This window comes from Vigna umbellata, chromosome 5 (assembly GCF_029865625.1).
Source record: "Vigna umbellata cultivar VRB3 chromosome 5, Vumbellata_1.0, whole genome shotgun sequence".
NCBI lineage: Eukaryota > Viridiplantae > Streptophyta > Magnoliopsida > Fabales > Fabaceae > Vigna > Vigna umbellata.
Genome location: NC_142169.1, coordinates 4,737,324 through 4,764,482, shown reverse-complemented (window position 1 = coordinate 4,764,482; position 27,159 = coordinate 4,737,324). Strand labels below are relative to the sequence as shown.

Below are 27,159 nucleotides of genomic sequence, written 5' to 3'. Positions count from 1 at the left end.
CGCATAGTGTAATCTAAGTTAATTTTGGCTTTCAAATTGTACAATCCACAATACATTTGGACTTCGAGAATTCATTTCAAATTGTACAATTTAAACGGCAAAATTCTTCTGGATTGCACAACCCAAGAGGTTTTTAAATTGCACAATCCAGAAATCAAATTCAAAATCACAAACTAGAGAAAATCATCAAAACAAAACGAGCAACTTACCTATCCAAGCTTCCCTTTCTTCACTCCACCACAATCTTGATTCAACATCCACTCTACACTTCAGCATCACCAAGCACCACCACAAAGATGAAGTGTGTAAAAACACTCAAAAAAAGCACAATAACACGCCAACAAAACCTCCTATCCATTGTCATTTAATACCACAAGGGTAAACTAGGAATTTTAAAATTTATGGAAATGCAGAAAGAAATGCCCACACAAAAGGACCTATAGCTCAACACACAAAACACCAGTGTGAAGGCCTAGACCAACATGCAATACAGCAATGCCAAAAATTCCCACATGTGGCATTCACATAGAAAACATAATGGAGCGTGAATAATGCATCTTAACCGCGAGCAGTTTAATATTAATTCTAGGAGTGGTCCTACATTTTTATAGAATGAATAAACTGGACACGCCCAACTCTGATGTTTAAGTCTTAGTCCCATTTTCTAAATCCATGAAAAAAGTAAGAACTAATGGTTAATTTTGCTCTCAGAGCACTGGGGGAGAGGGGGACATATTTACCTAGTTACAAGAAATTACCCAAAAAGAAAGCAACAAAAGTACATTTATACAGTTTTAGAGCTAAACCATATATCACTGTTAGAAGCAACCAGGGCTGATGGTTATTTCCTTTTCAATTTGAGCTTTAGTGACAATGTGGTCAGGATAGAAGAGAGACAAGAGAAACAAACTCCAGGGTGACACGGCCCTTGGACCTTGTGTTGATGACAAAATGCTCCGGGTACTTCCTTAACAGCATAAGCAAACCATACCAAGGCTTCCCTTTGGATTCTGGACCTGGCCAATCTTCTGATGTCAGATACCTTCTCACTCTACTATGATGCCAAACACTGCTATATTGCTCCAACAGCTAAACAAAAAGAAAAGAAAAAAATAAAATATAAGTTCAGCACTCAGAATTAAATGAATGAGTTCCTGAACCATAGCCAACATGTTTTAGATGTATAATGATGCATTTTAAGCTTATATTAGGATAATCTTGACGCATAGCAGATTATCACACGCGCCAATATTTTCATATTCTTAGTCTGATCATATATATAATAGATGGAAAAGCATCACACTACTAGTCTGGCAATTGCTACAAAAACATCAATGTTACATTGTAAGCTCTCAGAAAACCGCTTACTGTTAGACAACAATGTAACAGGTTATCTAACCCTAGAAATCCTGAAGTAATTAGCCAGATGGATAATTGTGTCAATACAAAAAAATTGTATATGCCATGAGCTTGAGAATTTTAAGAGGCTGGAATTAACCAGTACAAGAGTGTTTATGAATAAAATCTCTTCCTCTGAAATTTATAAGAACAATAGGGAAAATTTTATTTTCTGTTTTCATTTTTAAATTGCAAAGTTGTCACTTTGTTTTCATTTAGAAAGTAAACTTTAAGTTATTCAACCTTACAAAACTGGCTTATAAAGTGAGATTTGCACCTACTTATAATTTGACATTATCTTTAGTCGATATCGAGAACTGCACATATCTAGCATGAGACTAGATATTTGTGAGTGGTCTAATAGTGACCCAATAGTAATCATGCTAGGATTGATTTTGATATCATCTTAAAAAGTGGATTTTAAACCAAACTTAACCTTACAAAACCTGTTTATGAGGAAAAGTTTACACCTACTTATATACTATAAATGGTGTAATCTTTGGTTGATGTGAGATCTCCAACTCAATATATTTCTTGTTCTAAGAGATTTGTACAAAGAAAGACAGAATTTTTTTTTGTTTCCTATGCAAATCTTTGAAATCAACAAACATGGAAAACAAGGCAACAGTTCTATAGTTAGAAAATGAAAACATAAATGAAATGAAAGCCCAAAATTAAAAACAGGACTAAATGCTCTTATATTTGGAATTGGAAATCCATTTTCACTTTAGTTGCCTACAAATATAATTCCACTCAAATTTGTTTGGATTTGCTTTTAGCTTCAATTGTTATGATTGGCATTTACCCTTATTTGTTGAGTCATTTAATTCTTCTGAGTAAGAATAATAAGTAAACTTTATTCAAATAATCTATCAATGTTGTGAATAGCATAAATTGTACGACTATAGCAGCATTGCATCACATAATGGCAGCTGGCCACTATTCTGAGGTAGTTACATTGTGTTTTAGTGTCAAAAGTAATTGATACCACCACAGGAGTTTCACTCATACCTAGGATGCTTTCATGAAAGCATTCAAAAACAGAAATAGCCCAATTTTTAATGTTGCAGAGGAATTTTTAGGGTTTGAAGGTTAAAAATAGAAGCATTTCAAAACATTTTGGGATACAACGCCTTGAGCTTTTTTTCTTCTATTTGTTCTCTCTTTAATCCAATTATAGAGTACTATGACCCATCAATCAACCAATTGCTCTGTCTGTTTTCTTGCAATGACCTAGTTTTGTCCAGTGACTGTGCATCTGTCCACTGAGTCTGCACCTTTTTAAACCAGGTTACCTGCTTTCCCCTTTTTGCTCTCACTGTCCCACAGGTTATTGCTTTTCAACCAGTATTATTTATTTTCCTCTGGTTTTTAGTTTCTGATTTGAGTTCTTTTTTGTTTTCTCCAAGCTGAGTTTTGTTGCCATCTGTCTCCGATAGACACAAACAGTAACCCTTGTGGGTATCCTCAGAGTTAGAGACTTAGAGGCCTAAACTTGTTTTTTCATCAACTTCAATTGTTATTTACTTGCACGTTCTGTTTAAGACGTATTTTTTTGTTAATTATGAATGTCATGAATTAAGTCTTTTTTTATTAGCATTTTTATATGGTATAAATTATGTAATGAGCAAAAAAAAATCTGAATGGCAACCATGCTGCAGTGTTACATATCCTGCAATACTTCTGTGATTGTTTGACATGCACAGCTATTTAACATCAACAATACTGTAAAACATTCAATTCATTTGTAATGTGTTCCAAAGTGGAGAGATATATGTTGCAAACTATACTGCAACCATTTTAAATTTGCAATAAAACTTAATGTTGTAGCCATCACAGATGCTATATGCACAAAAACATACAATTTTTCAGCGTTTTCTGGAATGACTAGTAGCCTCAACCATAATAGGGGTTCAAAACTGCTTTTACCCTCAGTACTGTCAACTTTGGAGTTTTCACAGTGGTCAACTTCGAGCATGCATCGCATTTTAATGCTGTGGACAGCAAGCCAGGATAATGCCTGGAATCATACAATTTCATGACAGTTATGGGCATGACTCCACCCTATATCCTAACTGTAGGAAACTCCTTTTACCAACATAACACGCAGTACCTTTAGGTTTTATTAGGGGACAGTTTCAAGATCGCATAATGAGGCAAAGCACCGAACAGGATTCAGTTTGAAGCACTCGGGCAGGGAAACCAAGAAGATGATGAGAGGATTGCTGATAAAGAGAGTACAGGTGAACATGAACCTTTAAAATGATATCATCAGCGGGAGATAAAAAAAGCAGTTTCAGGCATTAGATGGACGGCAGAGGGAACAGACATAGAGGGTGGCAGGGTGGCACTGTGTTCTGGAGGCAATGGGTTTTGAGCAAACCCAATACTGCAGTGGGACTGTCAGACTCAACTCTGTACAGTTGGCCACAGGAAGGATGACAGAGGAGTCAACAGAAATGGTGGCAGCAACTAGAAGCAGGGTCCATAGAAAGGAGAAGAAAGAAGGGGCTGAGTTTGAATTACATAAATGGAACTCAGTTTCTGCCCCAATGGTTTTAAAGCCTATAGTGAAGAATTTGAATGCTAGAAAAGAAAATGATTTCCTTTTCCAGAACTATGACTCCAGCCTAATAAAATAAAATGGTAAAAGAAAACAAAACAGGAAGTTGCAGCAACATAAAACAAAATGATAAAAACTGACCTCCGCGTGAAGTTTCTCCATAGGCATCCACTCTCCAGGCCCACAAAGATCAGAGAGAACAGTAGCTACAGATGATACTACGTCCTTTTCTTCCAGCTGCTGAAGCTGAAGATTGTCAGCATCTCGATCTACCCGGGATCTTCCTTCAGACTTCTTATCTGCTGGAACCAAACCATTGCAGTGATATTACAAATTCTGAAGCTATTCATGCAGCATAGAAGTTGGATCTCGTGCAAAAGAACACGCAACTGAGATAACACCAATAAAGAAAAGTTTACAAGCTGGATAAAATGCATGGATTTCCTATTTACTAATTTGGTAGGACAGCTTCATTGTATTTCTGAACAAAATCAGCTTGCTTCTCTTATGTTTTCCTTTCCTTTACAGAGAGAATATTTAGCCTCCTTTAGGTGAACTTTTTCACTTCTACCTTTTAATGCATTCATGTATTGAAAAGAATAAACATGTTCCACGATTAAATAATTTCAATCTCTGATATTAAGAACAAGTTTTTGATTCTATGTTGTATTTCCATCAAAGAAATTAATGGGGAATAAAACATTTGAAGAATTTCATATTTAAAAAATATTATTCATAACAAAATCACTAATTCCTATTTACAAGTTTCACGAGGGTACAATAACTTTTCCACCTAGGTTTACCATGCAACGACTAAACGTTGATATCCCACAAAAAATATAGATTTTTGAAGATTAAAAAAAAAGAGTCGTTATTGAGTATTGCAATTAAAAAGTTATAAAAAACGAATTCTTTAAAATATATTTTAAATTGTCTTCTCTATTTGCTCAGTGTAAAAAATGTAGAAAAATAAAAGTAGAATGGAGGGATTGTAGAAAAGTTGCGGTTTATGTGCCTTATATATAGGGTAATTTTGAAAAAGCAAAATTGCACACACCAAATGAGAAAGAGTGAAAGTGAAAGGGAATTAGGGTTTTAAAAAATAAAAAGTGAAATAGGTAAAGGTAAAAGTAAAAAGGGTAAGATTGGAATTTAGAAAAAATTGGGGAGGTGAAGGGAGAAGATGGGGTGGTGGAGGGAGTAACACTCTTCCAATGGATATCCTTTGTAAACTATTTAGTTTCCTCTTCCCAATTATTTAAAGGGAAGAAACCAAGAATACTCAAATCTAATCTCTCAATTCTGCCACTCCCCTATAAAGAATACAAAGGATAAATATAAATAAAATAAAAAGGATGACTAAACAATTCCTGTTTTCAAAGATAAAGATAAAAAGGATTGGCTAACTTATCTGGATAAGGATTCTTAGAAAATGGATTTAGACCTAACCCAACCCTATAGAACTAGCATATAAGGTGAAATTTGCACCTATTTACATATTATAATTCAAATATATATCTCTAGTCCATTTTGGTATCTCCAACACACCCTCTTACATTGAAGAATGAACATGTTGAATAAATATTTATGAGTGATCCGCTAGTAGCTTGATAATAGGTAGCATAATAAGTTCAATAACACTCACTTGGATCAAATCTGATCCATTTTAGAAAGTGGATTTAGGTCTATCTCAACCTTTAACCATATATATAATTGATGTGAGATCTCTAACATGTTAAACTATAGGAAACAGACTTGGGGCTGAAATTATGTTCTCCAGACAAGATGGGTGCTTTATTTATATTGAGAGAACATAATCAACACAATAAATAGAGGATCTTCTAATAATAATATATGAGCCAGGAATAAATAAAAGCATTCCCAACAATACATATACAATCTAGATGTCCATGAGTCAGAAAACAATTCTCCTTAGTCAGGTACAAGATTCACAGTCAGATCCATTGGTGTGACCACAGGCTTAACATTTAACATCCCTGCTTCGTATAAAATGTCTAGAGCATGTTTACTTAGAGATATGATCAAATCATCCTTGGACTATGCAACTTCTACATCAAGCAAATACCCCAAGTGTCCAAGATCTTTTGTTGGGAACTTTTCAATAAAAGTATTGTTCAAGTTGGGCAATACCCTCCTTATCACAACTTGTGATAAGAATATCTGCCACGTATAGGTAGATAGAATGCCCAAACCATGCAAAGGATAGATTGCCTGAGGTCATACAAGGACACATGAAGACGACAAACCATATCAGACAACTCCTCCTAAGCAACAAATCTAAGAAGTTGTTTTATGTAGGCTTCCTCATCAAGATCATGTAGAAATGCATTCATGATGTGAGGCTGAAATAGAGTGCAGTGACGAATAGCTGCAATGGAGAAGAGAAGTTGAATAGATATCATTGTGGCAGAAAGAGAGAAAGTGTTAGTGTAATCTTGTCCATAGATTCATGTGTATTCTTTGACATCCAAGCGAGTTTTATCACCATCAATTTTACCATCAAGGGTTGTTTTAAGATTGTAGAACTATCAAAACCCAACAATTGATTTATCTATCACCTAGAAGAGAAACCAACTCATCCCCAAGTATCACTACTTTGAAGAGCACACGTCTCATCAATCATTGTTTGTCACCACTTTCAATGCGGTAAAAGATTCAACTAAAGACCAAGAAATAGGAACAAAAGATATCGAAAACAAACAAATATAATGTATGTATTAAGAAGTGGACTTTAAGCCTAACTCAACCTCACAAAACCGGCTTGTAAGGTGAGGTTTGCACCCACTTATATATTATAAATTGGCCTTATCTCTAGTCGATGTGGGACTTCCAACACACACCCCTCACACCAAAATATATACATGTGGAGCGTGAGACTAGACATCAATGATTGGTCTGATAGTGGCCCGATAGCGAGAGGAAAAACATATCCACACAAATCTGGCTAGGATAGGCTTTAACCAAGCTCTGATACCATGTTAAGAAGTGGAATTTAAGCCTAATTCAATCCCACAAAATCAGCTTGTAAGGTGAGGTTTGCACCTACTTATATACTATAAATTGACCTTATCTCTAATCGATGCGGGACTTCCAACAATATGAAGGACAGTTGATGATAATTGAGATTAGCATAGCAAGAAGGATTACAAGTAGAATGTAAACATTTTTTAGTATCAATAGGCTAGTCATTTTTAGAGACTAGATTTGGTAAGAGTGTCGAGGAAGGATGAACATTGTCTCCATTATATCATTATCCATTGAAGATAGGTCCTTTACTATAATGCCACTAGGCCATTGGTGGCATTTATATACCTTAAGTGATGTTGGAGAAGCCTCCTAAGGTATGACAGTCATTTGGTGACGAAGGAAGACAAAAATAGGAAACTAACTACAAATGTACTTATTAGAATGAACAAGAATATAATATCATACAAACTCAGAAAGAAACATCAATGAAAACATAATATCAATTAAGTTCAAGTGAGAAACATCAATCCTCCTTTTGAGACGATGATATCTTAAAAAGACACACTTGAACAATTGACGAGAGTTTATCTTGATCAATTGTGAGGATATGTACAAAACATGTGTAACCAAAAGCACAAGGAGGTAGGATGTATAGATGAGAATGAGGAAAAAGGATAAATTAAGGTACATGATCATTAAGGACAGATAAGTACCCTACCATTAAGGACAGATAATGGCATCCGATATGAGATAACATGTGATTAAGACAACATCCCCCTAGAAACAGTGTGGAACATAACTATGAAAGAGAAGAGTTCAACTAGTTTCATTAAGTCTATTTTTGAGTTTACCTACCCCGTTTTATTGAGTATAAGGACATGAAGTTTGATAAAAAAAATACCATTGGAAGACATGAATTGCTAGAATTGGTGAGATAGGCACACGTATTTCCACTCCCATAAACATGAATGGATATATCAAATGGTGCTTATGATTTCACTATAAAATCTGAGATAGAAAATAATTCCAATCAATTTTTCATCAACCACATCCATGTACATATGTTTTTGGTCCCTCTTTGAAACTATGGACCAATTTTGTCCCTCATCTTTAAAACTACGTGGATTTAGTCCTTTTAACCAAATTTTGTAAAGTTTATTTGATGTTTCAAACGCGATTCTCGATTAACATTGAAACGAAAATGGGTCAAACTGTGTAAACAACTCAAATGTTATCGTGAAACGTATTTGAAACGTCAAATAAACCTAACAAGATTTAGTTAAAAGGACTAAATCCACACATTTCTAAAGTTGGGGAACTAAATTGGGCCAAAGTTTTGAATAAGGACTAATTCCAATTTTCATTGAAAGTTAAGGGACCAAAAACATATTTAACTCAAAATTATATGAGAGTTGCAAGTAGATCAAGTCCCTTTGTGAATGGCAATAGGCCAACTAGAAACCTTATTATCAGGAGGAGTCGTAGTTGGGGAAAATGATGGTGAAGGACTTGATGAAGAGGATTCATCATGTGGTATTTGACAACTCATCTGAGTTAGAGGTAATGGTATACGAGAACTAGGTTGATCAGAGGAATTTGAAGCATTAGAAGTAGGGATGGCAATGGGTTGGGTCGGGTACGGATAGTGCCTAACCGCAACCCGACCTGACAAAAAGAAATCCACCCGCTACCCGTACAGATATCGTCTTAAAAAATACCCGCAGATTTTTTAAAACCCGCGGATACCCGCAAATATTTAAAAAAATATATTTTTATAAAATATTATAATAAAACTTAAATAAAATTACAAAAAATATATAAAATATAATATATATTAAATTAAATATAAATTAAAATTTAATTTTAATTATATTTAACCTTATAAAATATAAATTAATGTTAATTTTAATTAAATTTAACTTAATAAAACATAAATTAAATTTTTATTTTTATTTTTTGTGGGTAGCGGATATCTGCGGGTACGGATAATATAATACCCACGCCCGATCCATTTATAAGTGGGTAATAAAAAAGCCGCTACCCTCAACCCACAAATAGTAAATATCTGCAAGTACCAACTATCCGTCACAGATTTTATCTGCGGATATCCGTGGGCGCGGATTCTTTTGTCATCCCTAATTAGAAGGCTAAGAGGAATTTGAAGTATTCGAAGGCTAATGAGATGAATTTGAAGTATTGGAAGAAGATGGAATAGTGTTTGGAATTGTATACGGGGAGGGTTCAACAAAAGGCATATGCAAGACTTGTTGGACAAAGTTTAAATCTTGTGCAGAAGACGAGAAGAATGGAGTTTCTTCAAAAAAGGTGACCAAGAAAACATGTAATATTTTCTTGTTTCAGGAGAATAACATCAATATCCTTTTTGAAGACATGAATATGGAAAGAAGACACATTTGATAGCTCGAGCTGAACGTTTGTCCAAACTTGGAGACATACAATGAACAAAACACAACGAAATACTAAAGGAGAAATAGAAAATAGAGGTTCGTTTGGAAACATAATGGAATATGGAACATTGTTGTTCAAAGAAAAAGAGGACATTCTATTAATAAGAAAGACGGCAGTAAGAATGGCATCACCCCAATGATGGGTAGGTAAAATAGGATGGGTGAAAGATGGTGTTTGGTGCAAGACTTTAACATAAGATATTCCTTATATTCTTCAGTTGAAAGCTTTTTATTAAAAACTTCAGTCATGGAAATATTGGCTGACTTATTGGAAAACCATGTGAAGAGTAGCAATTTCCTCGGGTATGGCCAATTCTTTTACAATATATGCATTGAGGACGTATTCTTCCATTGCCAAAACCTCCCTTTCTACAAGTACACAAGTTGAGATGGTGATACAATGTAAAATCTTCAACACATAGGAGAGCCTAGGGTTCAAGTAAAGGATTTAGTGATTTGATGCTGGAATACACACGAATTCTTCTCAGAAAGAAGAATAGATGGTGGAAACCAATGGAGAAGGCTCCAACAAGTCAGGCGGTGGTTGTTTGAAGAAGATTTGGTGACTAGAAGGAGGCACATAGGCTTCACGCACCTCGAGACAGCGTCTATAATCGATGTGCTTGACGACGCATGGAGAGGCTTCTTGCTCCAATTCCAGTAGGGTTCGTAGTCGCTTGAAGAGGCAATCCCTACTCAGTGGTCACCAACGAGAACTACGACAGTGGCTAGCAACAACAGAAGGCGACAAACACGGTTGTTGGCGGCAAAAAATGCACCAGAGATTACAAACTAATAGAGAGGCATCAACTTGTTTTGATACCAACTTAAAATTGAGAAATAGTAAATAACATAATTCTTGATGACTTCATACACCTAAGTGTATACCAGAAAGAAACTTCGTCTAACACCAGATCTTGTTGAAGCTAAGCCAGGACCTGAAAGAGATCAGTAAACCAACGCTTCTCCCTCTCCAGACTCAAGCCATGATCCAGTTCCAGACAACATGCCTGAGGTAGGCCATTATTCCTCTCGTCCTGTTCAAGGCTTTGCTCAAGAATAAATATTGGATAGATTTGGAGGAAACCTTAACTTCAGTTTGTGAAGATTAGGACTTTACTGGCTATTGCTGCATCAAAGAAGTGGTCCCTATACCAGCTAGATGTTCAAAATGCCTTCCTACACGGAGAAAACTATCTTCATGTTATTTATAGAAATATAATGCAAACAACTAAACCTGGTTGGAAACCAATGGAGAAGGCTCCAACAAGTCAGGCGGTGGTTGTTTGAAGAAGATTTGGTGACTAGAAGGGGGCATATAGGCTTCACCCACCTCGAGACAGCGTCTATAATTGACGTGCTTGACGACGCATGGAGAGGCTTCTTGCTCCAATTCCAGTAGGGTTCGTCGTCGCTTGAAGAGGCAATCCCTACTCATGGGTCACCAACGAAAACTGCGAAAGTGGCCAACAACAACAAAAGGCGACGAACACGGTTGTTGGCAGCAAAAAATGCACCGGAGGTTACAAACTAATAGAGAGGCATCAACTTGTTTTGATACCAACTTAAAATTGAGAAATAGTAAATAACATAATTCTTGATGACTTCATACACCTCTTATCTTCATGTTATTTATAGGAAATATAATGCAAACAACTAAACCTGGTTGGAAACCAATGGAGAAGGCTCCAACAAGTCAGGCGGTGGTTGTTTGAAGAAGATTTGGTGACTAGAAGGGGGCATATAGGCTTCACCCACCTCGAGACAGCGTCTATAATCGACGTGCTTGACGACGCATGGAGAGGCTTCTTGCTCCAATCCCAGTAGGGTTCGTCGTCGCTTGAAGAGGCAATCCCTACTCATGGGTCACCAATGAAAACTGCGAAAGTGGCCAACAACAACAGAAGGCGACGAACACGGTTGTTGGCAGCAAAAAATGCACCGGAGGTTACAAACTAATAGAGAGGCATCAACTTGTTTTGATACCAACTTAAAATTGAGAAATAGTAAATAACAATTCTTGATGACTTCATACACCTCTTATCTTCATGTTATTTATAGGAAATATAATGCAAACAACTAAACCTGGTTGGAAAACACTCACACCCAACTAATACACAGCTCACACACAGCTAATTATTCTAACATTGATGTCCATTGATGGCTCAAAATTTATGAAGACAAGTGAGAAATTATTTCAAATGCTTGATACCTTTGTGGAGGAGATTGGAGAAGAGAATGTTCTTCAAGTCATCAGATATTATGAAAGCCATTATGTATTAGGTAGTAAGTTGTTGGAGGAGAAAAGACCCAATCTATATTGGACTCCTTATGTTGCCCATTGCATAGACTTGATCCTTGAAGAAATTGGAAAATTTAAGGAAAACAATCCAAGGGGAAGTTAGTCTCGTTGATTTTATATACAATCGTTCTATTACCTTGAGTTTGTTGAGACAATTCACAAACAAGAGGGAATTGGTAAAACATGTTACAAAACTTTTGCTACATCTTATTTATCATTACAAAGACTTCATTAAGAGAATGGAAAGTTGACAAAGATGTTCACTTCTAATGAATGGAGCAAAAACAAGTTGTCTAAGGAAGCTAAGGGGAGGGGAAGCTTTAAAAGTTGTTCTTATGCCTTCACTTTGGAACCATGTGGTTTTAACTTTGAAAGTCATGGCTTCTCTTATTCATGTATTTGGCTTGTAGATATGGCTTGTAGATAGGGAAAGAAAGACAACAATGGGATATATGTATGAAGCAATGTAGAAGGTCAAAGAAACCATACTAAAATCTTTCAAAAACAACGAAAGTAAATACAGTGATGTATTTATAATCATTCATAATAGATGAACTTGCAAGCTTCATCGTTCATCACATGCAACTGGTTACTTTTACTTGAGATCTAAAACTGAGAAAAATAGTTCTGAAGGGCTTGTTAGACCCTTCTCAATTCTCTTATTTATATAGATAAAACTGATACAATAGATGGATGGAAGATGAAGAGATTGTCCTAGACTGCTAGGAACAATCATTATAGATAACCCAACACACAACTACCTACTTTAGGCCCTGCTATACTAATCATAGGTAGACTTAATAATTATTCTAACACTCCCCCTCAAGCTGGAGCATACAAATTGTATGTACCAAGCTTGGAACAAATAAACTCAATCCGAGGTCCCTTAACGACTTAGTCAACACATCTGCGAGTTGGTCATTTGATCCAACAAACTCAGTACAAATTTCTTTTGACAATAATTTTTCCCGAACAAAATGACAATCAATTTCTATATGTTTGGTTCTCTCGTGAAACACTGGATTTGATGCAATGTGAAGAGCAGCTTGGTTATCACAATACATCTTCATACTCTGGATGTCACAGAAGTTAAGCTCCTGAAGGAACTGCTTCACCCATATAAGTTCACATGTTAATGAAGCCATTGCCCTATATTCAGCCTCAGCTATTGATCGAGCCACTACATTTTGTTTCTTACTTTTCCATGAGATAATGTTTCCTCCAAGGAAAACACAATATCCAGTAGTAGATCGTCTATCAATAGGAGAACCTGCCCAATCAGCATCACAATATCCTGATACCTGAAGACTTCCTTTTTCTTCATATAAGAGCCCTTGCCCGGGAGCCTTTTTCACATACCTTAGAATGCGAATGATAGCATTCCAATGGCCAACACATGGAGCTTGCATAAACTGGCTAACCACTCCAACTGCAAAAGATAGATCCGGCCTTGTAATAGTGAGATAGATTAGTTTTCCAACTAGCCTCCTATATCTCTCCGGGTCGGGGAATAATTCACCTTCTTCTGTTGTTAATTTTTGATTTGGATCCATAGGGCTATCAACAGGTCTACAATCAATCATGCCTGTTTCTTGCAAAATATCCAGAGCATACTTCCTTTGGGAGATTACAACTCCATCTTTTGACTGAGCTACTTCAATGCCTAGGAAGTATTTGAGGCTCCCAAGATCCTTGGTTTGGAAATGTCTACACAAGTACTCCTTCAACTGAGATATTCCAGCAGTATCATTTCCTGTAATAACTATATCATCAACATATACTATCAAGTAAACACATTTCCCGGGAGACGAATGATAATAAAAGACTGAATGATCTGCTTCACTGCGTTTTAGCCCAAATTTTTGAACAATGGAGCTAAACTTTCCAAACCAAGCACGTGGTGATTGCTTGAGCCCATATAGAGATTGATTCAATTTACAAACCATACCAGACTCCCCCTGAGCAACAAACCCTGGAGGTTGCTCCATATAAACTTCTTCCTCAAGATCACCATGGAGAAAGGCATTTTTGATATCCAACTGATGAAGTGGCCAATGACGAATGGCTGCCATTGCAAAGAACAATCGAATGGTAGTCATCTTTGCCACGGGAGAAAAGGTGTCACAATAATCAAGACCATAAACCTGAGTGTACCCTTTTGCAACCAGCCGGGCTTTGAGCCTATCAATGTTACCATTAGGGCCGACTTTAATTGCATATACCCATCGACAACCAACAGCCTTTTTGCCCGGGGGAAGTGGCACAAGCTCCCAAGTGTGACTACGGTCAAGAGCCTACATTTCTTCAATCATGGCTTGTCGCCATCCAGGATGATCAAGTGCTTCTTTCACATTTTTAGGAATAACCACAGGAGATACTGACGATAAAAGGGAATAAAAGGAGGAAGACACTCTGTGATAACTAAGAAATAAATGGGATGAGGGTTTCGAGTGGAACGAGTACCTTTTCTGAGAGCAATGGGCCAAGCAGAATCATCTTCACCAGGAGACGTGACAGGAGATGGTGACGGAGAAGAATCTGAAGGAGGAGATCCACCATTTTCTGGAAGAGGATTACTCACCGGGGTACTGGGTCGAAGGATATCAGTATGTGGAGAGGAAGGTTCAGGAGGACCTTGGGCATGACTTGGATTGACTGAGGCATTGGAGATATTAGACTCAACCACTGGAAGAGGAAGGACCTGGTGGAGGATATGAACATCTTGAACAGAGGGAGAGAAGAAAGGTGTCTGTTCAAAGAAGGTAACATTGGCAGACATGTAGTACTTTTTGGTTTCAGGAGAGTAACACCGGTACCCTTTTTGAAGCCGAGAATAGCCCAAAAAGACACATTTGATCGCACGAGCAGAGAGCTTGTCGAGCCCCGGAGACATGTCGTGAACAAAACAAACACAACCAAAGACTCGAGGAGAGGTGTGAAAGAGAGGATTATTGGGAAAGAGAATGGAGAAAGGAACTTTATGATTGAGAGAGGAGGAGGGCATCCTATTAATAAGAAAACATGTAGTTAAGATGGCATCGCCCCAGTGATGAACAGGAATATTAGCACCAAGCAAAAGGGTACGAGCCATTTCAACCAAGTGCCTATTTTTTCTTTCGGCTATACCATTTTGCTGGGGTGTATGAGGACAAGTGGATTGATGCAAAATACCATGGGAGCTAAGAAGTGAAGAAAAATTTGATGAGAAATACTCTTTAGCATTATCACTTCTTAAGACTTTAATTACGTGACCAAATTGGTTCTTGATTTCATTCAAAAAGAATGTGAAAATGGGTAACAATTCAGAGCGATCTTTCATTAGATAAACCCAAGTACATCTAGAATACTCATCAATAAAAGTAACAAAATACCTAAAACCAAAAGAAGAGACGCGACTAGGTCCCCAGACATCAGAATGAATAATAGAGAAACTAGAAGTACACATTGATTGAGACCTTTTTGGAAAGACAGATCTAACATGTTTTCCTAGTTGACAGGACTCACATTCTAAAGTCTGAAGACCACTAAGTTCAGGACACATCTTTTTTAACTTTGACAAGTGAGGATGGCCAAACCGATCATGTAACACTTTAGGGGAAAGAGCTGCGACACAAGATACCCATGGACGAGATCCAAAATGGTATAAACCTCCAGCTTCATATCCTTCTCCAATCTGTCTCCCCGAGCCACGCTCCTGTATAACAAAAGATTTTGAATCGAAAGTTATTGAACAATGTAACATTTTGGTTAACTGACTTAAGGAAATTAAATTGAATGGACAGTTAGGGACAAAAAGAACAGATTTCAGAGTTAGAGAAGGAGACAGGGAGACATGACCGACTCCCTTTGAACAAGTTTTAGAGCCATTTGCAAGGGTAATGAAATGGGGTTTTTCTTGGAGGGAAAGGGTTGAGAACAATGAGGTATTACCAGAAATGTGATCAGAAGCACCCGAGTCAATTACCCATGAATTTAGACCTTCCATGGATTGAGAAATGCAAGTTGTGGACGTACTTGGGGACTGAGATGATTGCGCCAAACTGTTAGACTTTAATCGCAGATACTCTTGATACTCTTCCTCAGTGAACTTGGAGTTGGAAGTGGAAGTTTCAGCCTTAGAGATATTGGCGGTTTTTGAAGGAAAGCCATGCAAGGAGTAGCAGTTTTCTTGGGTGTGACCCACCCTCTTACAGTAAGAGCACTGTGGACGTCCTCGACCTCCACGTCCTCCTCCTCTAGTGCCACGTCCTCCTCTTCCTCACGTGGCAACCATGACAGATGGTTCCATTGTTTCATGAGCTTCCTGAGACTGAGACACGGGAACACGAAGAAGATGTGTGGTCAAGGCTTCCAAGGAAGGGACCTCATGACTTGTCAGAAGTTGATCTCTGGTGTGACTCAAATCTGGATGCAAAGCACGGAGGATCATCACCATATAATACTTGTCAAGCTTCTTTTTGATATCTTCCGAAGATTCCACTTCCAAGAACATTCTCAATTCTTCCACAGCTGCTTGGGCTTCAGTCATGAATGAGACCATATCATGGTCTGTCATTTTGAGACAGGCGAGCTTGTTTGCAGTATCATAGAGACGTTGAATATCATTAGCATAAATGCTTTGAGCTTTCTTCCAAAAAGTGTGACATGTCTTGAAGGCTCTAAGAGATATCAAAAGCCGGGGTTCCACAAATTGCCACAATAGGGCACACAATTGGAAATCAGCTTGTTTCCATTGTTCAGCTTTGTCAGAAGGTACTTGGCTTCCATCCTGCTCGAGGTGGACATAATGTCCTTGACCAAGGAACCACATTTCTACAGCAGCAGACCAACATTGATAATTCTTTCCATTTAGCTTTTCGGAAGTGATTGAGGGACTTCCAGAGAAAGAAAGAGCACTTCCAGACGCCATTCTTTGATAAAAAGAGGAGAAGGAACCAAAAAAACCGTGAAGAACCAGAAAAAACCGTGAAGAACCAGAAAACCCTAGGGGGTTTCTTAGGGTTTTCTTAAAGGGGAGCTTTTGGACACGCCAAAGTAATATTTTGAGGGGCAGAACGGACAGAGGAGCAGAGGGCGACAGCTATGGAGGTGACGCGGCGACTTTCCGGTGAGCAGAGGGTGGCGCGTGGACAGCACGCGCCTGTTCGCAGCGCACAAAGAGGCGGCGCGTGGCGGAGCGTGGAGGAGAATCAGGCGAACCCACCGGTGGGGTTGGCTGTCGCGTGAAGAGGCGAACCAGATCCAGTGGTCGCCGGACGGAACAGTGACGGCGGCCGGCGGCAGACGGCGGCGGACGGTGGCGAACGGCGGCGAACGGCGGTGGACAGCAGCGGACAGATGCGAGGTGGCGGACAACCAAGTTGAAGAACTACAAAATGCAGTTGACAGCTGCAGATAGTGGCGAGACAGCCGCGAACAACGGCGAACGGCACCGGACAGATGCAAACAGCAGTGACAGTGCTGGTGGACAACCCAGGACAGAAACCAGAGCAGGATGAACCTGCTCTGATACCAACTTGAGATCTAAAACTGAGAAAAATAGTTCTGAAGGGCTTGTTAGACCCTTCTCAATTCTCTTATTTATATAGATAAAACTGATACAATAGATGGATGGAAGATGAAGAGATTGTCCTAGACTGCTAGGAACAATCATTATAGATAACCCAACACACAACTACCTACTTTAGGCCCTGCTATACTAATCATAGGTAGACTTAATAATTATTCTAACACTTTTTAAATCCAGAATTTTTTTATTGTAACCCTGAAATGGAATATGATTTGGAGTAACTAATGGTTCGTATGCTTGCATCAAGAGGTTGGTGCCAAGTAAAGATATACAACAAAAATTAAATTCAGTTGCCTCTTTATAAAATTGAAATTGTAGTATTCGGTGATGACTTCTCCAAAGAATCAAGGAAGACTACAACTCCTAGTGAGATACTTAAACAATTCCCAGTGTTTTAAATTACTTCAAGTTATAATTCATAAATTTGAAGTTACTTTATTTGCTTTTATAGCTCAATGGTGGAAGAATTATGGTCACCCAGCTCCAAATCTACAAAGACTAGCAATCAAAATTTTACACTTGACATGTAGCTCATCAAGATGTGAATGCAATTGAAGTATATTTGAACAAGTAATAATTGTTTTTTATTTATATATCATGCATATTCATTCAAGAAAGAGAAATAGGCTTGACCACAAAAAACTGCATGATTAGGTTTGCATCATGTATAACCAACAACTTGCTCAAAGATACAATATTAGAGATGAAATTGATCCTATTGTACTTAATGACATTGATGAGTGCAGTGAGTGGTTGGTGGGGCAAGTGGATGATAACGATAAAAAGTAGGGGAGTAGTGAGTTGGTATTTGTTAGAAGGTGGGTTTAAGCCTAACTCAACCCCACAAAACCGGCTTGTAGAGTGAGGTTTGCACCCACTTATATACTTTAATTTGGCCTTATCTCTAGTCGATGTGGGACTTCCAACACACCCCCTTCACGCCGAGGTATAGACATCTCGTGCGTGATAGTAGAAATTGGGTGGTCCGATAACGGCCCGATAGCGGGTGGAATAGAAGAACAGAAATGCCCACTTAGAACTCGCTAGGATAGGCTTTAACCATGACTCTGATACCATATTAAAATGAAAGTATATTGGATGACTTGATTCTCTCACACCCTTCTCCTTAATCCTATACTTATAGGATTAAGTGAGTGTAACACACCTCACATACAGCACATACACACCTCACACACAACTCACACACACTAACCAATAATTCTAACAGTATTTTATGATGATTTTCAAATCTTAGTTAGACAACTGTCTATGAAGCTTCAAGTGTAGGTGAGCCAACAATTTATACAAGGAAAAAAGCAAGCAATAAAAGAAAGCAAACATCAAGTGGCGGTATTATTATTGGATCTTCCCAAGCTTCCAAAAATGGAGGAAGTGCAACTTTGGCCTCAACACAAAGGAAGTGCAAAGAGACGATTCAAGTTGGGGTTGATAATGAATTGGAACTTCATAATTCCAACTCTAACTCAGAAAATACAGAAGAATTATTATACTTTAACCAAGCTTTCTTTGAAGGGGAAAAGGAGGGATATGCCCCATTGGATAACATTGAAGATGATGTTGGGATTGAGGAGGTGCGAGATGATTAGAAATTTAAGATATTAATCATATGTTTTGTTCTTATTTTAATTCTTGGAACATGAAATTCCAAAATCTAGACTTGTTATTATCATTAATTATACGGATGTCTTTCATTATCTTTTGCATTTTAATTATATTTATGAATTTTGCTTATTCATATATAAATATATTCTCTTTTCTGGTCTTCAATGCTTCCACTAGAATGAACATGCGAGAAGGAAAAACAAATGCAAAATTATAATATATCATGCTTAAATGTCAAATATCCAAGCACAAAAGACAGCTTAGAATTAGACAGTTTAAGCAGTGGTTGGGTACATCATATCCCTCAATTAATAATATCTCAAGGCTTAACATATCCTCAATCCCTTAAAATGGCTAACTCAAGTCCTCTTGCAATAATGTTTTAAAACTGGGATAGCTGCAGAAGGCAGGCAGCCCAAAACCACTATAGCAGAATAACAGATAGAGGAATGGCCTCTATCATGAATTATCTACGTATTTCATATAATATGTACTACTTACATATAGATTCTCAAAAAAGACAAAAATTACTCAAAATTTGTTACATTTGTATCCAACAATAAAAATTCATAGGTGTCTTAAACAAGAGATACACAAGTGAAAAACAAACAAAAGTCATAAACAGATTTTCTAGATAGAAATCATTATCTTCTGAGTCAAAGTAATCTTTACTATTTTCACTACTATTACAGCTGCAGATTTCACTTTCAGAACATGAAAAACCTAACCTCTAGGTTTACTGAACTTTTTTGGAATCAACATGTGCTACCACTATCAAAGAAAACTTAGTTACCATTCCGCCTTCTATTTGGTCTACTATGGTCGCTACCCTAAACTTCTCTTCTATGGCTCTATTTAAGACTCTTCCAGCAATTAGGCTATCAAAAGTTATATTATTGCATTATTGTCTAATTCCTAGCATCCACAATGTAGAGCATAGAATATTGAAAAACCCTAGGCATCAACCCAATTTAAAAATCATCATAACAGTGAAGCTCAATCATGGCTTCAAATAGAAAGGGTGAAGATATGTTATCATCATAACACAAAGCTAGAAACACTGAATATGAGGTAAAATTCTGAGTCTACACCATAGGTATGTGCTAAACTTTATATTTGAGACTATATGAATTGGTGGGTAGTCCAAGCATCTTACAAGAATTACTGTCAAGTGAAAGATTGTGTGGTTTTAACGTTGTTCAGGAATAATCTTTTAGCAGTGTCATTCATGATTTGAACCAATTACATATTACCTTTATTAATCCAGTTGGTGATACAATAAACAAAACCAAAAAATGTTTGATCAGTGAACATTGCAAGAAATTCAGGAATTGGGATTGGTATTAATTTATAAAATGTGAAGACCGAGGTCCTATTACAATACAAACATGGAAACTAAAATGTTCCTTCCAGACAAATCCTTGCAGACTTAAATGTTAGAAAGGATAATGATTACAGTTTGCAATATCATTAGAGAGCATGAAGAAGAATTTCCTAGATATTGAAGTTCTGAAGACTCCCATGACCAGCATGCTCTCTTTAGCACCCACCAACTTAATTGTAAGACCACAGTTATTCCTCATTGCCACTCATCTCCCTGGGGGATTGATGTTCTGGAAAATAGCAAATTATCTAAATAAATCTAGGCCACATTCTTTTTAGTCACTGCAAATAACACCAACCACAGGAACAACCAAATATAATGGCAAGTGACCACTACAAGAGATAACAACAATCTAACCTTGAAAAAATCAACGATCCTAATGAAACACAATTTCAAACACCATAACAACGATACATCTCACACTATCGCCCCTCCAGCATATCAACCAAAATTCTAAATATTAAGAATTTAACAGACTCCACCTTATAACTGCAAGTTGAAAATGTAAGACTACAACTTCACCCCTAACTAAATTTCATGGACTGAAGCCGAAGAATTAGCTCAAAAGCAGACATGATGCCCTTCCCCGAAGATAAAAACAATAAATCCCCGTGAACAAGAAAAAAAAAACTAGGTGAGCAATTGGAATTCCAATTAGCCCTACATGAAACAACTCCATAATCAATAATCGCAATCATAATTCAAGAAGCACTAACCCATTGGTGCCGAAAGAGAAGACTTGCCGCCAGAGTAGCCATATCCATCATACCCCTCTCTCCGCATCTTCCTCGCACCCACATCATCCTCGTCGTCGAACTCCTCCTCGTAATACTCCCTCCTAGGCGCTTTCTTCACCGGGCCCGGGCCCGGGCCCGAGCTCAAATGGTAGTTATAGTGCGGCACGACGGGCCCTGGAGGGGCAGTGTGGTTAGGGTAATGGCGCGGACCCACGGGGCCCCCCAAAATGCTACGAACAGGCAAGAGAAAGTAAAACTCCTTATCACCGATTTGGAGCAGATCTTGGGAATCGAGCTTGACCGGGGGGTTGCCCGGGAGGTGGAGGACGCCCTCGACGAGGCAGCCGTTCTTGCCGAGGACCTCGAGGGCGAAGCGGCGACGAGCGAAGTCGTAGAAGATGCGGGCGTGGTGGCGAGAGATGTTCATGCCGCCGCCGAGGCTGGACAGGTCGACGTCGACGGTGGATTTCTTGGAGTTGCGGCCGAGGACGATGGAGTAGGTCTGCATGTAGTACTCGAAGTCCTCGCCCTGGAGCTTCGCGAACCCCGCCTCCACGTCGCCGCCTGCCGCCGCGCTTGACATCACCGGGGAATTGGAATCAGAATTGGGGAGAATCAGAGGGTTTGGTTTAAAGTGAGAGAAAGGGAGCGCGTGAGAGTGAAGAAGAAGGTGGTGAGAAAATTTAATTTCTCAAAAGGCTTCATTATATTTTCGCAGGGGAATGTCTAACAAATAACTTGAAAAGTCATTTATTTTTTCATATTATTAAAATAGGCCTTAATTAAAATTGAATTTTACATGATAAAATATATACCTATAAGTTGCATTTGTTATATATATATATATATGCGCTCGCAGAAACAAAGTTAAAGTTAATTGTTCTGTGATGTGAAAAAAAGTATGTTAATATGGTAAAACTAATTTTTTACGGTTTATAGATGTTTTATAGATGTTTAAATGTTAGAAGTATATGTGGATTTCCTAAGTCAAGCATGTATCCCAATGAGTTTATAGGTGGCAGTAGCGTGGTGGGTCTTCTTTTTCTTTAGGGTTTGGAATTTACTCTTGTATGTTGGCATTAGCATGGTGGGTCTTAGTTTACAAAGTGTTCTTCTCTCTTTGGGAGTAGGTTGAGGAAGTGTTTTTCTTCTTTTGTTGGGATTTCGTTGAAGAAATGTTGTCTTTTGTATGGTTTGGGTACAATGTTGTTTTGCACCATAAATGATTTCTTAACATATGGAAACTTGAGCGGTTACAATATTAAAGGTCATTTTGCATGTCTGATTTGTGAAGAAAATATTAATTATTTTCAATTGAAGCATGAACAGAAAATTGTGTATACATGACACCAAAGATTCCTTTCTCGAAATCACTCTTATCATAGATTCAAAAAAGTGTTTTCATGAAAATCCTAAAGATGATGTTGTGTCTAGACCTCGCAATGGGGAAGAAGTATACAAGCAGGTGAAAAACATTGATGTTGTGTTCGGAAAACATAAAAATAAGATCATTGAGAAAAATATTTAGAAGAAATGATCAATATTCTTTAATCTTTCATATTGGTGTAAACTTGATGTGCGAGATTGCATAGACGTGATGCACTTTGAAAAAACATGTATGTGATAATGTTGTGGGGACTTTACTAAACGTAAAAGGAAAGGCAAAAGATGGAGTGAAAACACGACAAGACTTGGCTGACATGGGAATTCGTTCTGAGTTACATGCGCAATCCATTGGAAGACGTACCTATCTTCCTCCAACTTGTCACACTTTTTCCAAAAAACAAATTGTCAGTGTTTACATAGTGTGAAGGTTCCACAAGGTTATTCATCAAATATTAGTAGCTTTGTTTCTATGCAAGATTTAAAGTTAGTTGGTTTAAAGTCTCATGATTCTCATGTCGTAATGCAACAACTTTTACCAATAGTTATTCGAACCATATTATCTGCTTATGTTAGAGGTATTATCACATGTTTGAGTTTGTTTTTTAATGTCATTTACAAGAAAGTTGTTGATCCTCGACATATAGATGATTTGCAAAATGAGACCATCAGACTATTATGCCAATTGGAAATTTATTTTCTACATTCATTTTTTGATATCATGGTTCATTTGATTGTTCATATAGTAAATTCGAATATGTGGGCTGATTTTCTTGATGTGGATGTACCCAATTGAAAGATCCATGAAGATAATAAAGGGATATGTTCATATTTATGGAGCGCTTGATGAGTGCATATTTATGCCCACATTTTAGATTTAATTTCAAAATTTTAGTGAGATTATTGTGCTTAAATTGTTGATTTAAAGGAATTTCTGAAGATTGGATTTATCAGGTGTGGGAATTAAAGAGGCTTAAAAAGTGAATTTTAGTTGCATATATTATTCTTGGATATTCTTATGTTTATTTGTGTAGCTGAATTAAAGTTTTATTGGTCCAAAGTTGCAAAAATAAGGCCAAAAATCAGAATTCTAAAGAGAGAGTTTCAAACAGCTGAAAACACCCCTGATGTTTAATTAATACACTTCTGATTTTGAAACAGGTCCAATAGTAAGCCCAACAAAATGTTATTTTCTACTACACCCCCTAAATTTCCTATTCCTACCCCTCATACAACTAACTAGTTAGGTGCTCTCAGAGTATGACACGTAGTAGTCCTCAACTAACAAATCAATCCAATTGATGTTGCCACGTCATTGATCTTTGCACACCTTAGTTATCCAACCACATGCTGCCACCTCATTAGTTCTGCTACATCACCTGTCATGTCATCATCATCTTCTACCTCTAAAAACACTAATTTCCCTCAAGACAGAAGCCATTATGTCGCTACCAACCACTACGAACCGCCAGCCACCATGCTATTAGTTCATGAACCATGGGCATTCATCTTCCTCATCTTCCTCATCAGGCCGGCCATCCACCATGACAAATGTTCATACCTCGCACAAATACCTCCACGGCCATCACCATCGTGCTGGAAACTACGCAACCAAACCCTAACCATCATCAGATATGTGAGCTCCATCATCAGATCACGACATCAACTTCATCATCTTCATCACAACGCACCTCACCATCATCATGAAAGAACCAAATCGAAATACATAACCTGCAAACTAGAAATTTCAGCCCAAACATGAACAAGAAAATCGGAATTGCGACACCCAAACTCCAATCGTGATATCTCCTTCCTCCATTAATGTCCTCATTCAAGCACACAACAAAGAACCAACCCTAGCGCGAAACAGCCGTGGAGAACACAAGTTCTGCGAAGAGCTTTTTCTACCATTAATCACGATTCCATCTTCATCGTTAGAGACCTGCAAGGAAACTAAAGATCTAGAAACATCATCAGCGCCATAACCCTAAATCGCACATCCTTTCACCCATGGCCGAGTCTCGCCCAACCTTCTTTCTTCGTCACGACACAGGCGTAAGCATCAGAAACCCTACAAACGTGTAACTGCTACCTTAATTTCCTACTGTTGTTATACGTGCAAATGTTCATTAATTCAGTTCATTAGTCTGTTGTGTTTCAAGCTAGAATAAAAACCAAAACATAAATTCTATTACTGTAATCCTAGGTGTTGTTGCTATGTTGATAAAGCCTAGGAATTTTCCTATCTGTTCAGATGATTAAACTAAGATAACACAATGATTGAACTGTGAATCCTAGTGGTCTAGTTATATGTAGAACTGTTGTAGAAGTTTGTATGATGCTAATATGGTCTATTATGCGGTGCAATTTTATGGTGTGGCTCATTTGATTGGAAATTGATGCATGTGTGCTGGAAAACAAAAAGGGGTGACATTGGATTCTGTTAAAAAAAAGAAAACTACTGGGAATGCTTCTAAAATAAATGACGCTGAAAAATCTCTGATTTAGTGTTATCCAAATATTCTTGTGTTGTTGTCGTTCTTATCCTTGATCCATGAGATGCATTTTATTTATTATTGGTTGGTCACTCGAAGTTGTTTGAAAATTGGTGCATTATTCTAAAATATTTGTTGCTGAGAATTGTGATTTAGTACCTTTTATTTGATTATTTTGTTTTTAGCATATACATATTGTATGGTATACACTCAAGACCAAATGGTTAACACTAAGTACCGTTCTGTCCATCCGCATATCAATGTTGGGCTATAATTAGGCCGGCGTTTAAGTTATTACTACTTAAATCACTATTGGGCCAAAGATATCTGATTAGAGATATTGATATAAAGGCGTTTATGAGTAACTAACCGAATCTCCAAGTAAGTTTGTTTTTATTTGGTCTATGAAACACTTATAAATACAATGACAGGGCCAAAAGCCATGTACGTTCAATACAAACTCTACAAGACTCAAATATTCAACTTGATAAACATTTCATTAAATCGCTCCTAACTTGAGCGTCAAAGTGTCTTTTGCAGGTACCTCCCCCCATTGCTCAAGAATACAACCGAGCGGAGCAGGTGACAACCGAGCGATCCAAACCGAAAGCGAGGGTTCAGACGATCCAAGCGTTCAGAAGCAAGGAGGACACGTCAAGAAAGGTTAGTCTCGCGGTCCTAAACTAATCCCTACCGAAACATTTTGGCGCCCACCGTGGGACCGAGAGAAGCTGAAGAAACCCAATGGTGACCACAAGAAGCATGGAGGAGCAGCAGACCACCAGAGATTTGATTGCACAATTGTAGGCACAAATGCAAACACAGACATGAGCCTTGCAAGCACAAATGCAAGCATAGACCCGAGCTCAGTAGGAGATGCAGTGGAAACACGAAGAGGAGATTGCGATACTGAGAGCCGAACGGACTTGTCAAGAACAGTTTGAACCGCACTCGATGTTGTCGGCCCAACAGGGTCATAATGGCGAAAACATTAATGAAACTTGCCACAACCAAGAGCAATCCCACCATACCAACCCAAACATCCGAACGGTAACACGAACGAAAACCCAAACGGAAATCAAAACGACCGAGAACTTACACCTCTCCAAACCGTTAGACTGATCGGTTTATTGCCATTCACAACGACAATAATGCAAGCTCCTATGCCGAAAAGAACTCCTACTGCAGTGGATAAGTATGATGGCTCAACAGATCCAGATGATCATAGTAGGACATTTGTCAATGCAATGGCGTTCCATACAAACGACAACTCGATCATGTGTAGAGTCTTCTCATTATCACTCAAGGAAGAGGCATTAGAATGACACAACACACGGGATTTTGCCACTGTAGAAACCCTCTTCAGGAGACAGTACACTGCAAATCGGAGACAAGAGTTGACACCAGCGGAACTAGTAAATACTAAGCAAGAAAAGGAGGAAACCTTGAGGGCCTTTATGAAAAGATATAATGAGATTGCATTGCGGATAAAAGATATAAACCACACCTTCATCATCAGCAATTTGCCTTCTTGCCTAAGGTTAGGATCCTTTGCTGAAAATTTATATGCACGACCACTTAAAACTATGGACGAGCTCCAAGAAAGGGTGGTTGAGTTTATTCGTATTGAAGATATAAGATGCCCGAGGAAAAAAGCAATAGCAAGAAGCTTCTGCGAACGGGAACAAAAAGGAAGGAAAACGATCGTTCAACAATAAAGACAAAAATGGAGGTCCTCCTCAGAGGGATTCCATCCGGACACTCAAGTATGGTCATTATGTCACCCTTAATGCACCCAGGACAAAAGTTCTTGAGGAAGCCCTTGATACTGAACTTCTTACAGTTCGAAAAAAGCATACGCTCAAAAACGTTGATGAAAGAAAAACCTGTCGGTTTCATTTGAACCATGGTCATACCACAGAGGAATGCGACGTATTGAAGGATGAAATAGAAAGACTCGTTCGAGCGAGCCACCTCCAAAAATATGTAGAAAAAGAGAGAGACCAAACAAGAATCCCCCTAGAAAAAAATCCCAGAGCAGAAGCCCCGAATGGTCGTATCAAAAGCACTACCGTAGCCGCAGTCAGAGTCATGAACATAACTGCTCGGTTGGTGGGCATATCAATACTATATCTGGAGCCTTTGCAAGAGGAGGATCCTTGTCTTTGGCCCTGCAGAAGGCAATTAAGGAACTTAAAAACTGTTCACACGGTGGAGAGAAAACCTCAATCTTGGCCACCTATTTCCTT

The 27,159-nt window shown here is 38.1% G+C and overlaps 1 protein-coding gene and 1 pseudogene across 2 annotated transcripts; one reads left to right on the top strand and one right to left on the bottom strand.

The window, feature by feature from the left end:
• Window positions 1-552: 552 nt before the first annotated feature.
• Window positions 553-21,737, bottom strand: FHA2 (SMAD/FHA domain-containing protein). Of its 2 annotated transcripts, none has more exons than XM_088116735.1 (3): window positions 21,012-21,737; window positions 4,103-4,263; window positions 553-1,089 (listed from the first exon to the last, which is right to left on the bottom strand). In XM_088116735.1, exons 1-3 carry the CDS (start codon window positions 21,613-21,615, stop codon window positions 880-882), a joined length of 975 nt encoding a protein of 324 aa, XP_087972861.1. In that variant the 5' UTR covers window positions 21,616-21,737; the 3' UTR covers window positions 553-879. The 2 variants fall into 2 exon arrangements, with proteins under 2 accessions (XP_087972861.1, XP_087972862.1); XM_088116736.1 differs by having other exon boundaries at window positions 4,103-4,260; window positions 21,012-21,736.
• On the top strand, window positions 11,568-12,390 carry LOC148197565 (uncharacterized; annotated as a pseudogene).
• Window positions 21,738-27,159: the final 5,422 nt, after the last annotated feature.

Bases quoted from the DNA above. Each gene is read 5' to 3' on its own strand.
- FHA2 (XM_088116735.1), bottom strand. From the start codon at position 21,615: ATGTCAAGCGCGGCGGCAGGCGGCGACGTGGAGGCGGGGTTCGCGAAG. The intron at 4,264-21,011 runs GTTAGTGCTTCT...GTTTGGTTCCAG, and splicing joins TTCTCTTTCGGCACCAATGG to CAGATAAGAAGTCTGAAGGA. The intron at 1,090-4,102 runs GTCAGTTTTTAT...CTTTTTGTTTAG, and splicing joins TGGAGAAACTTCACGCGGAG to CTGTTGGAGCAATATAGCAG.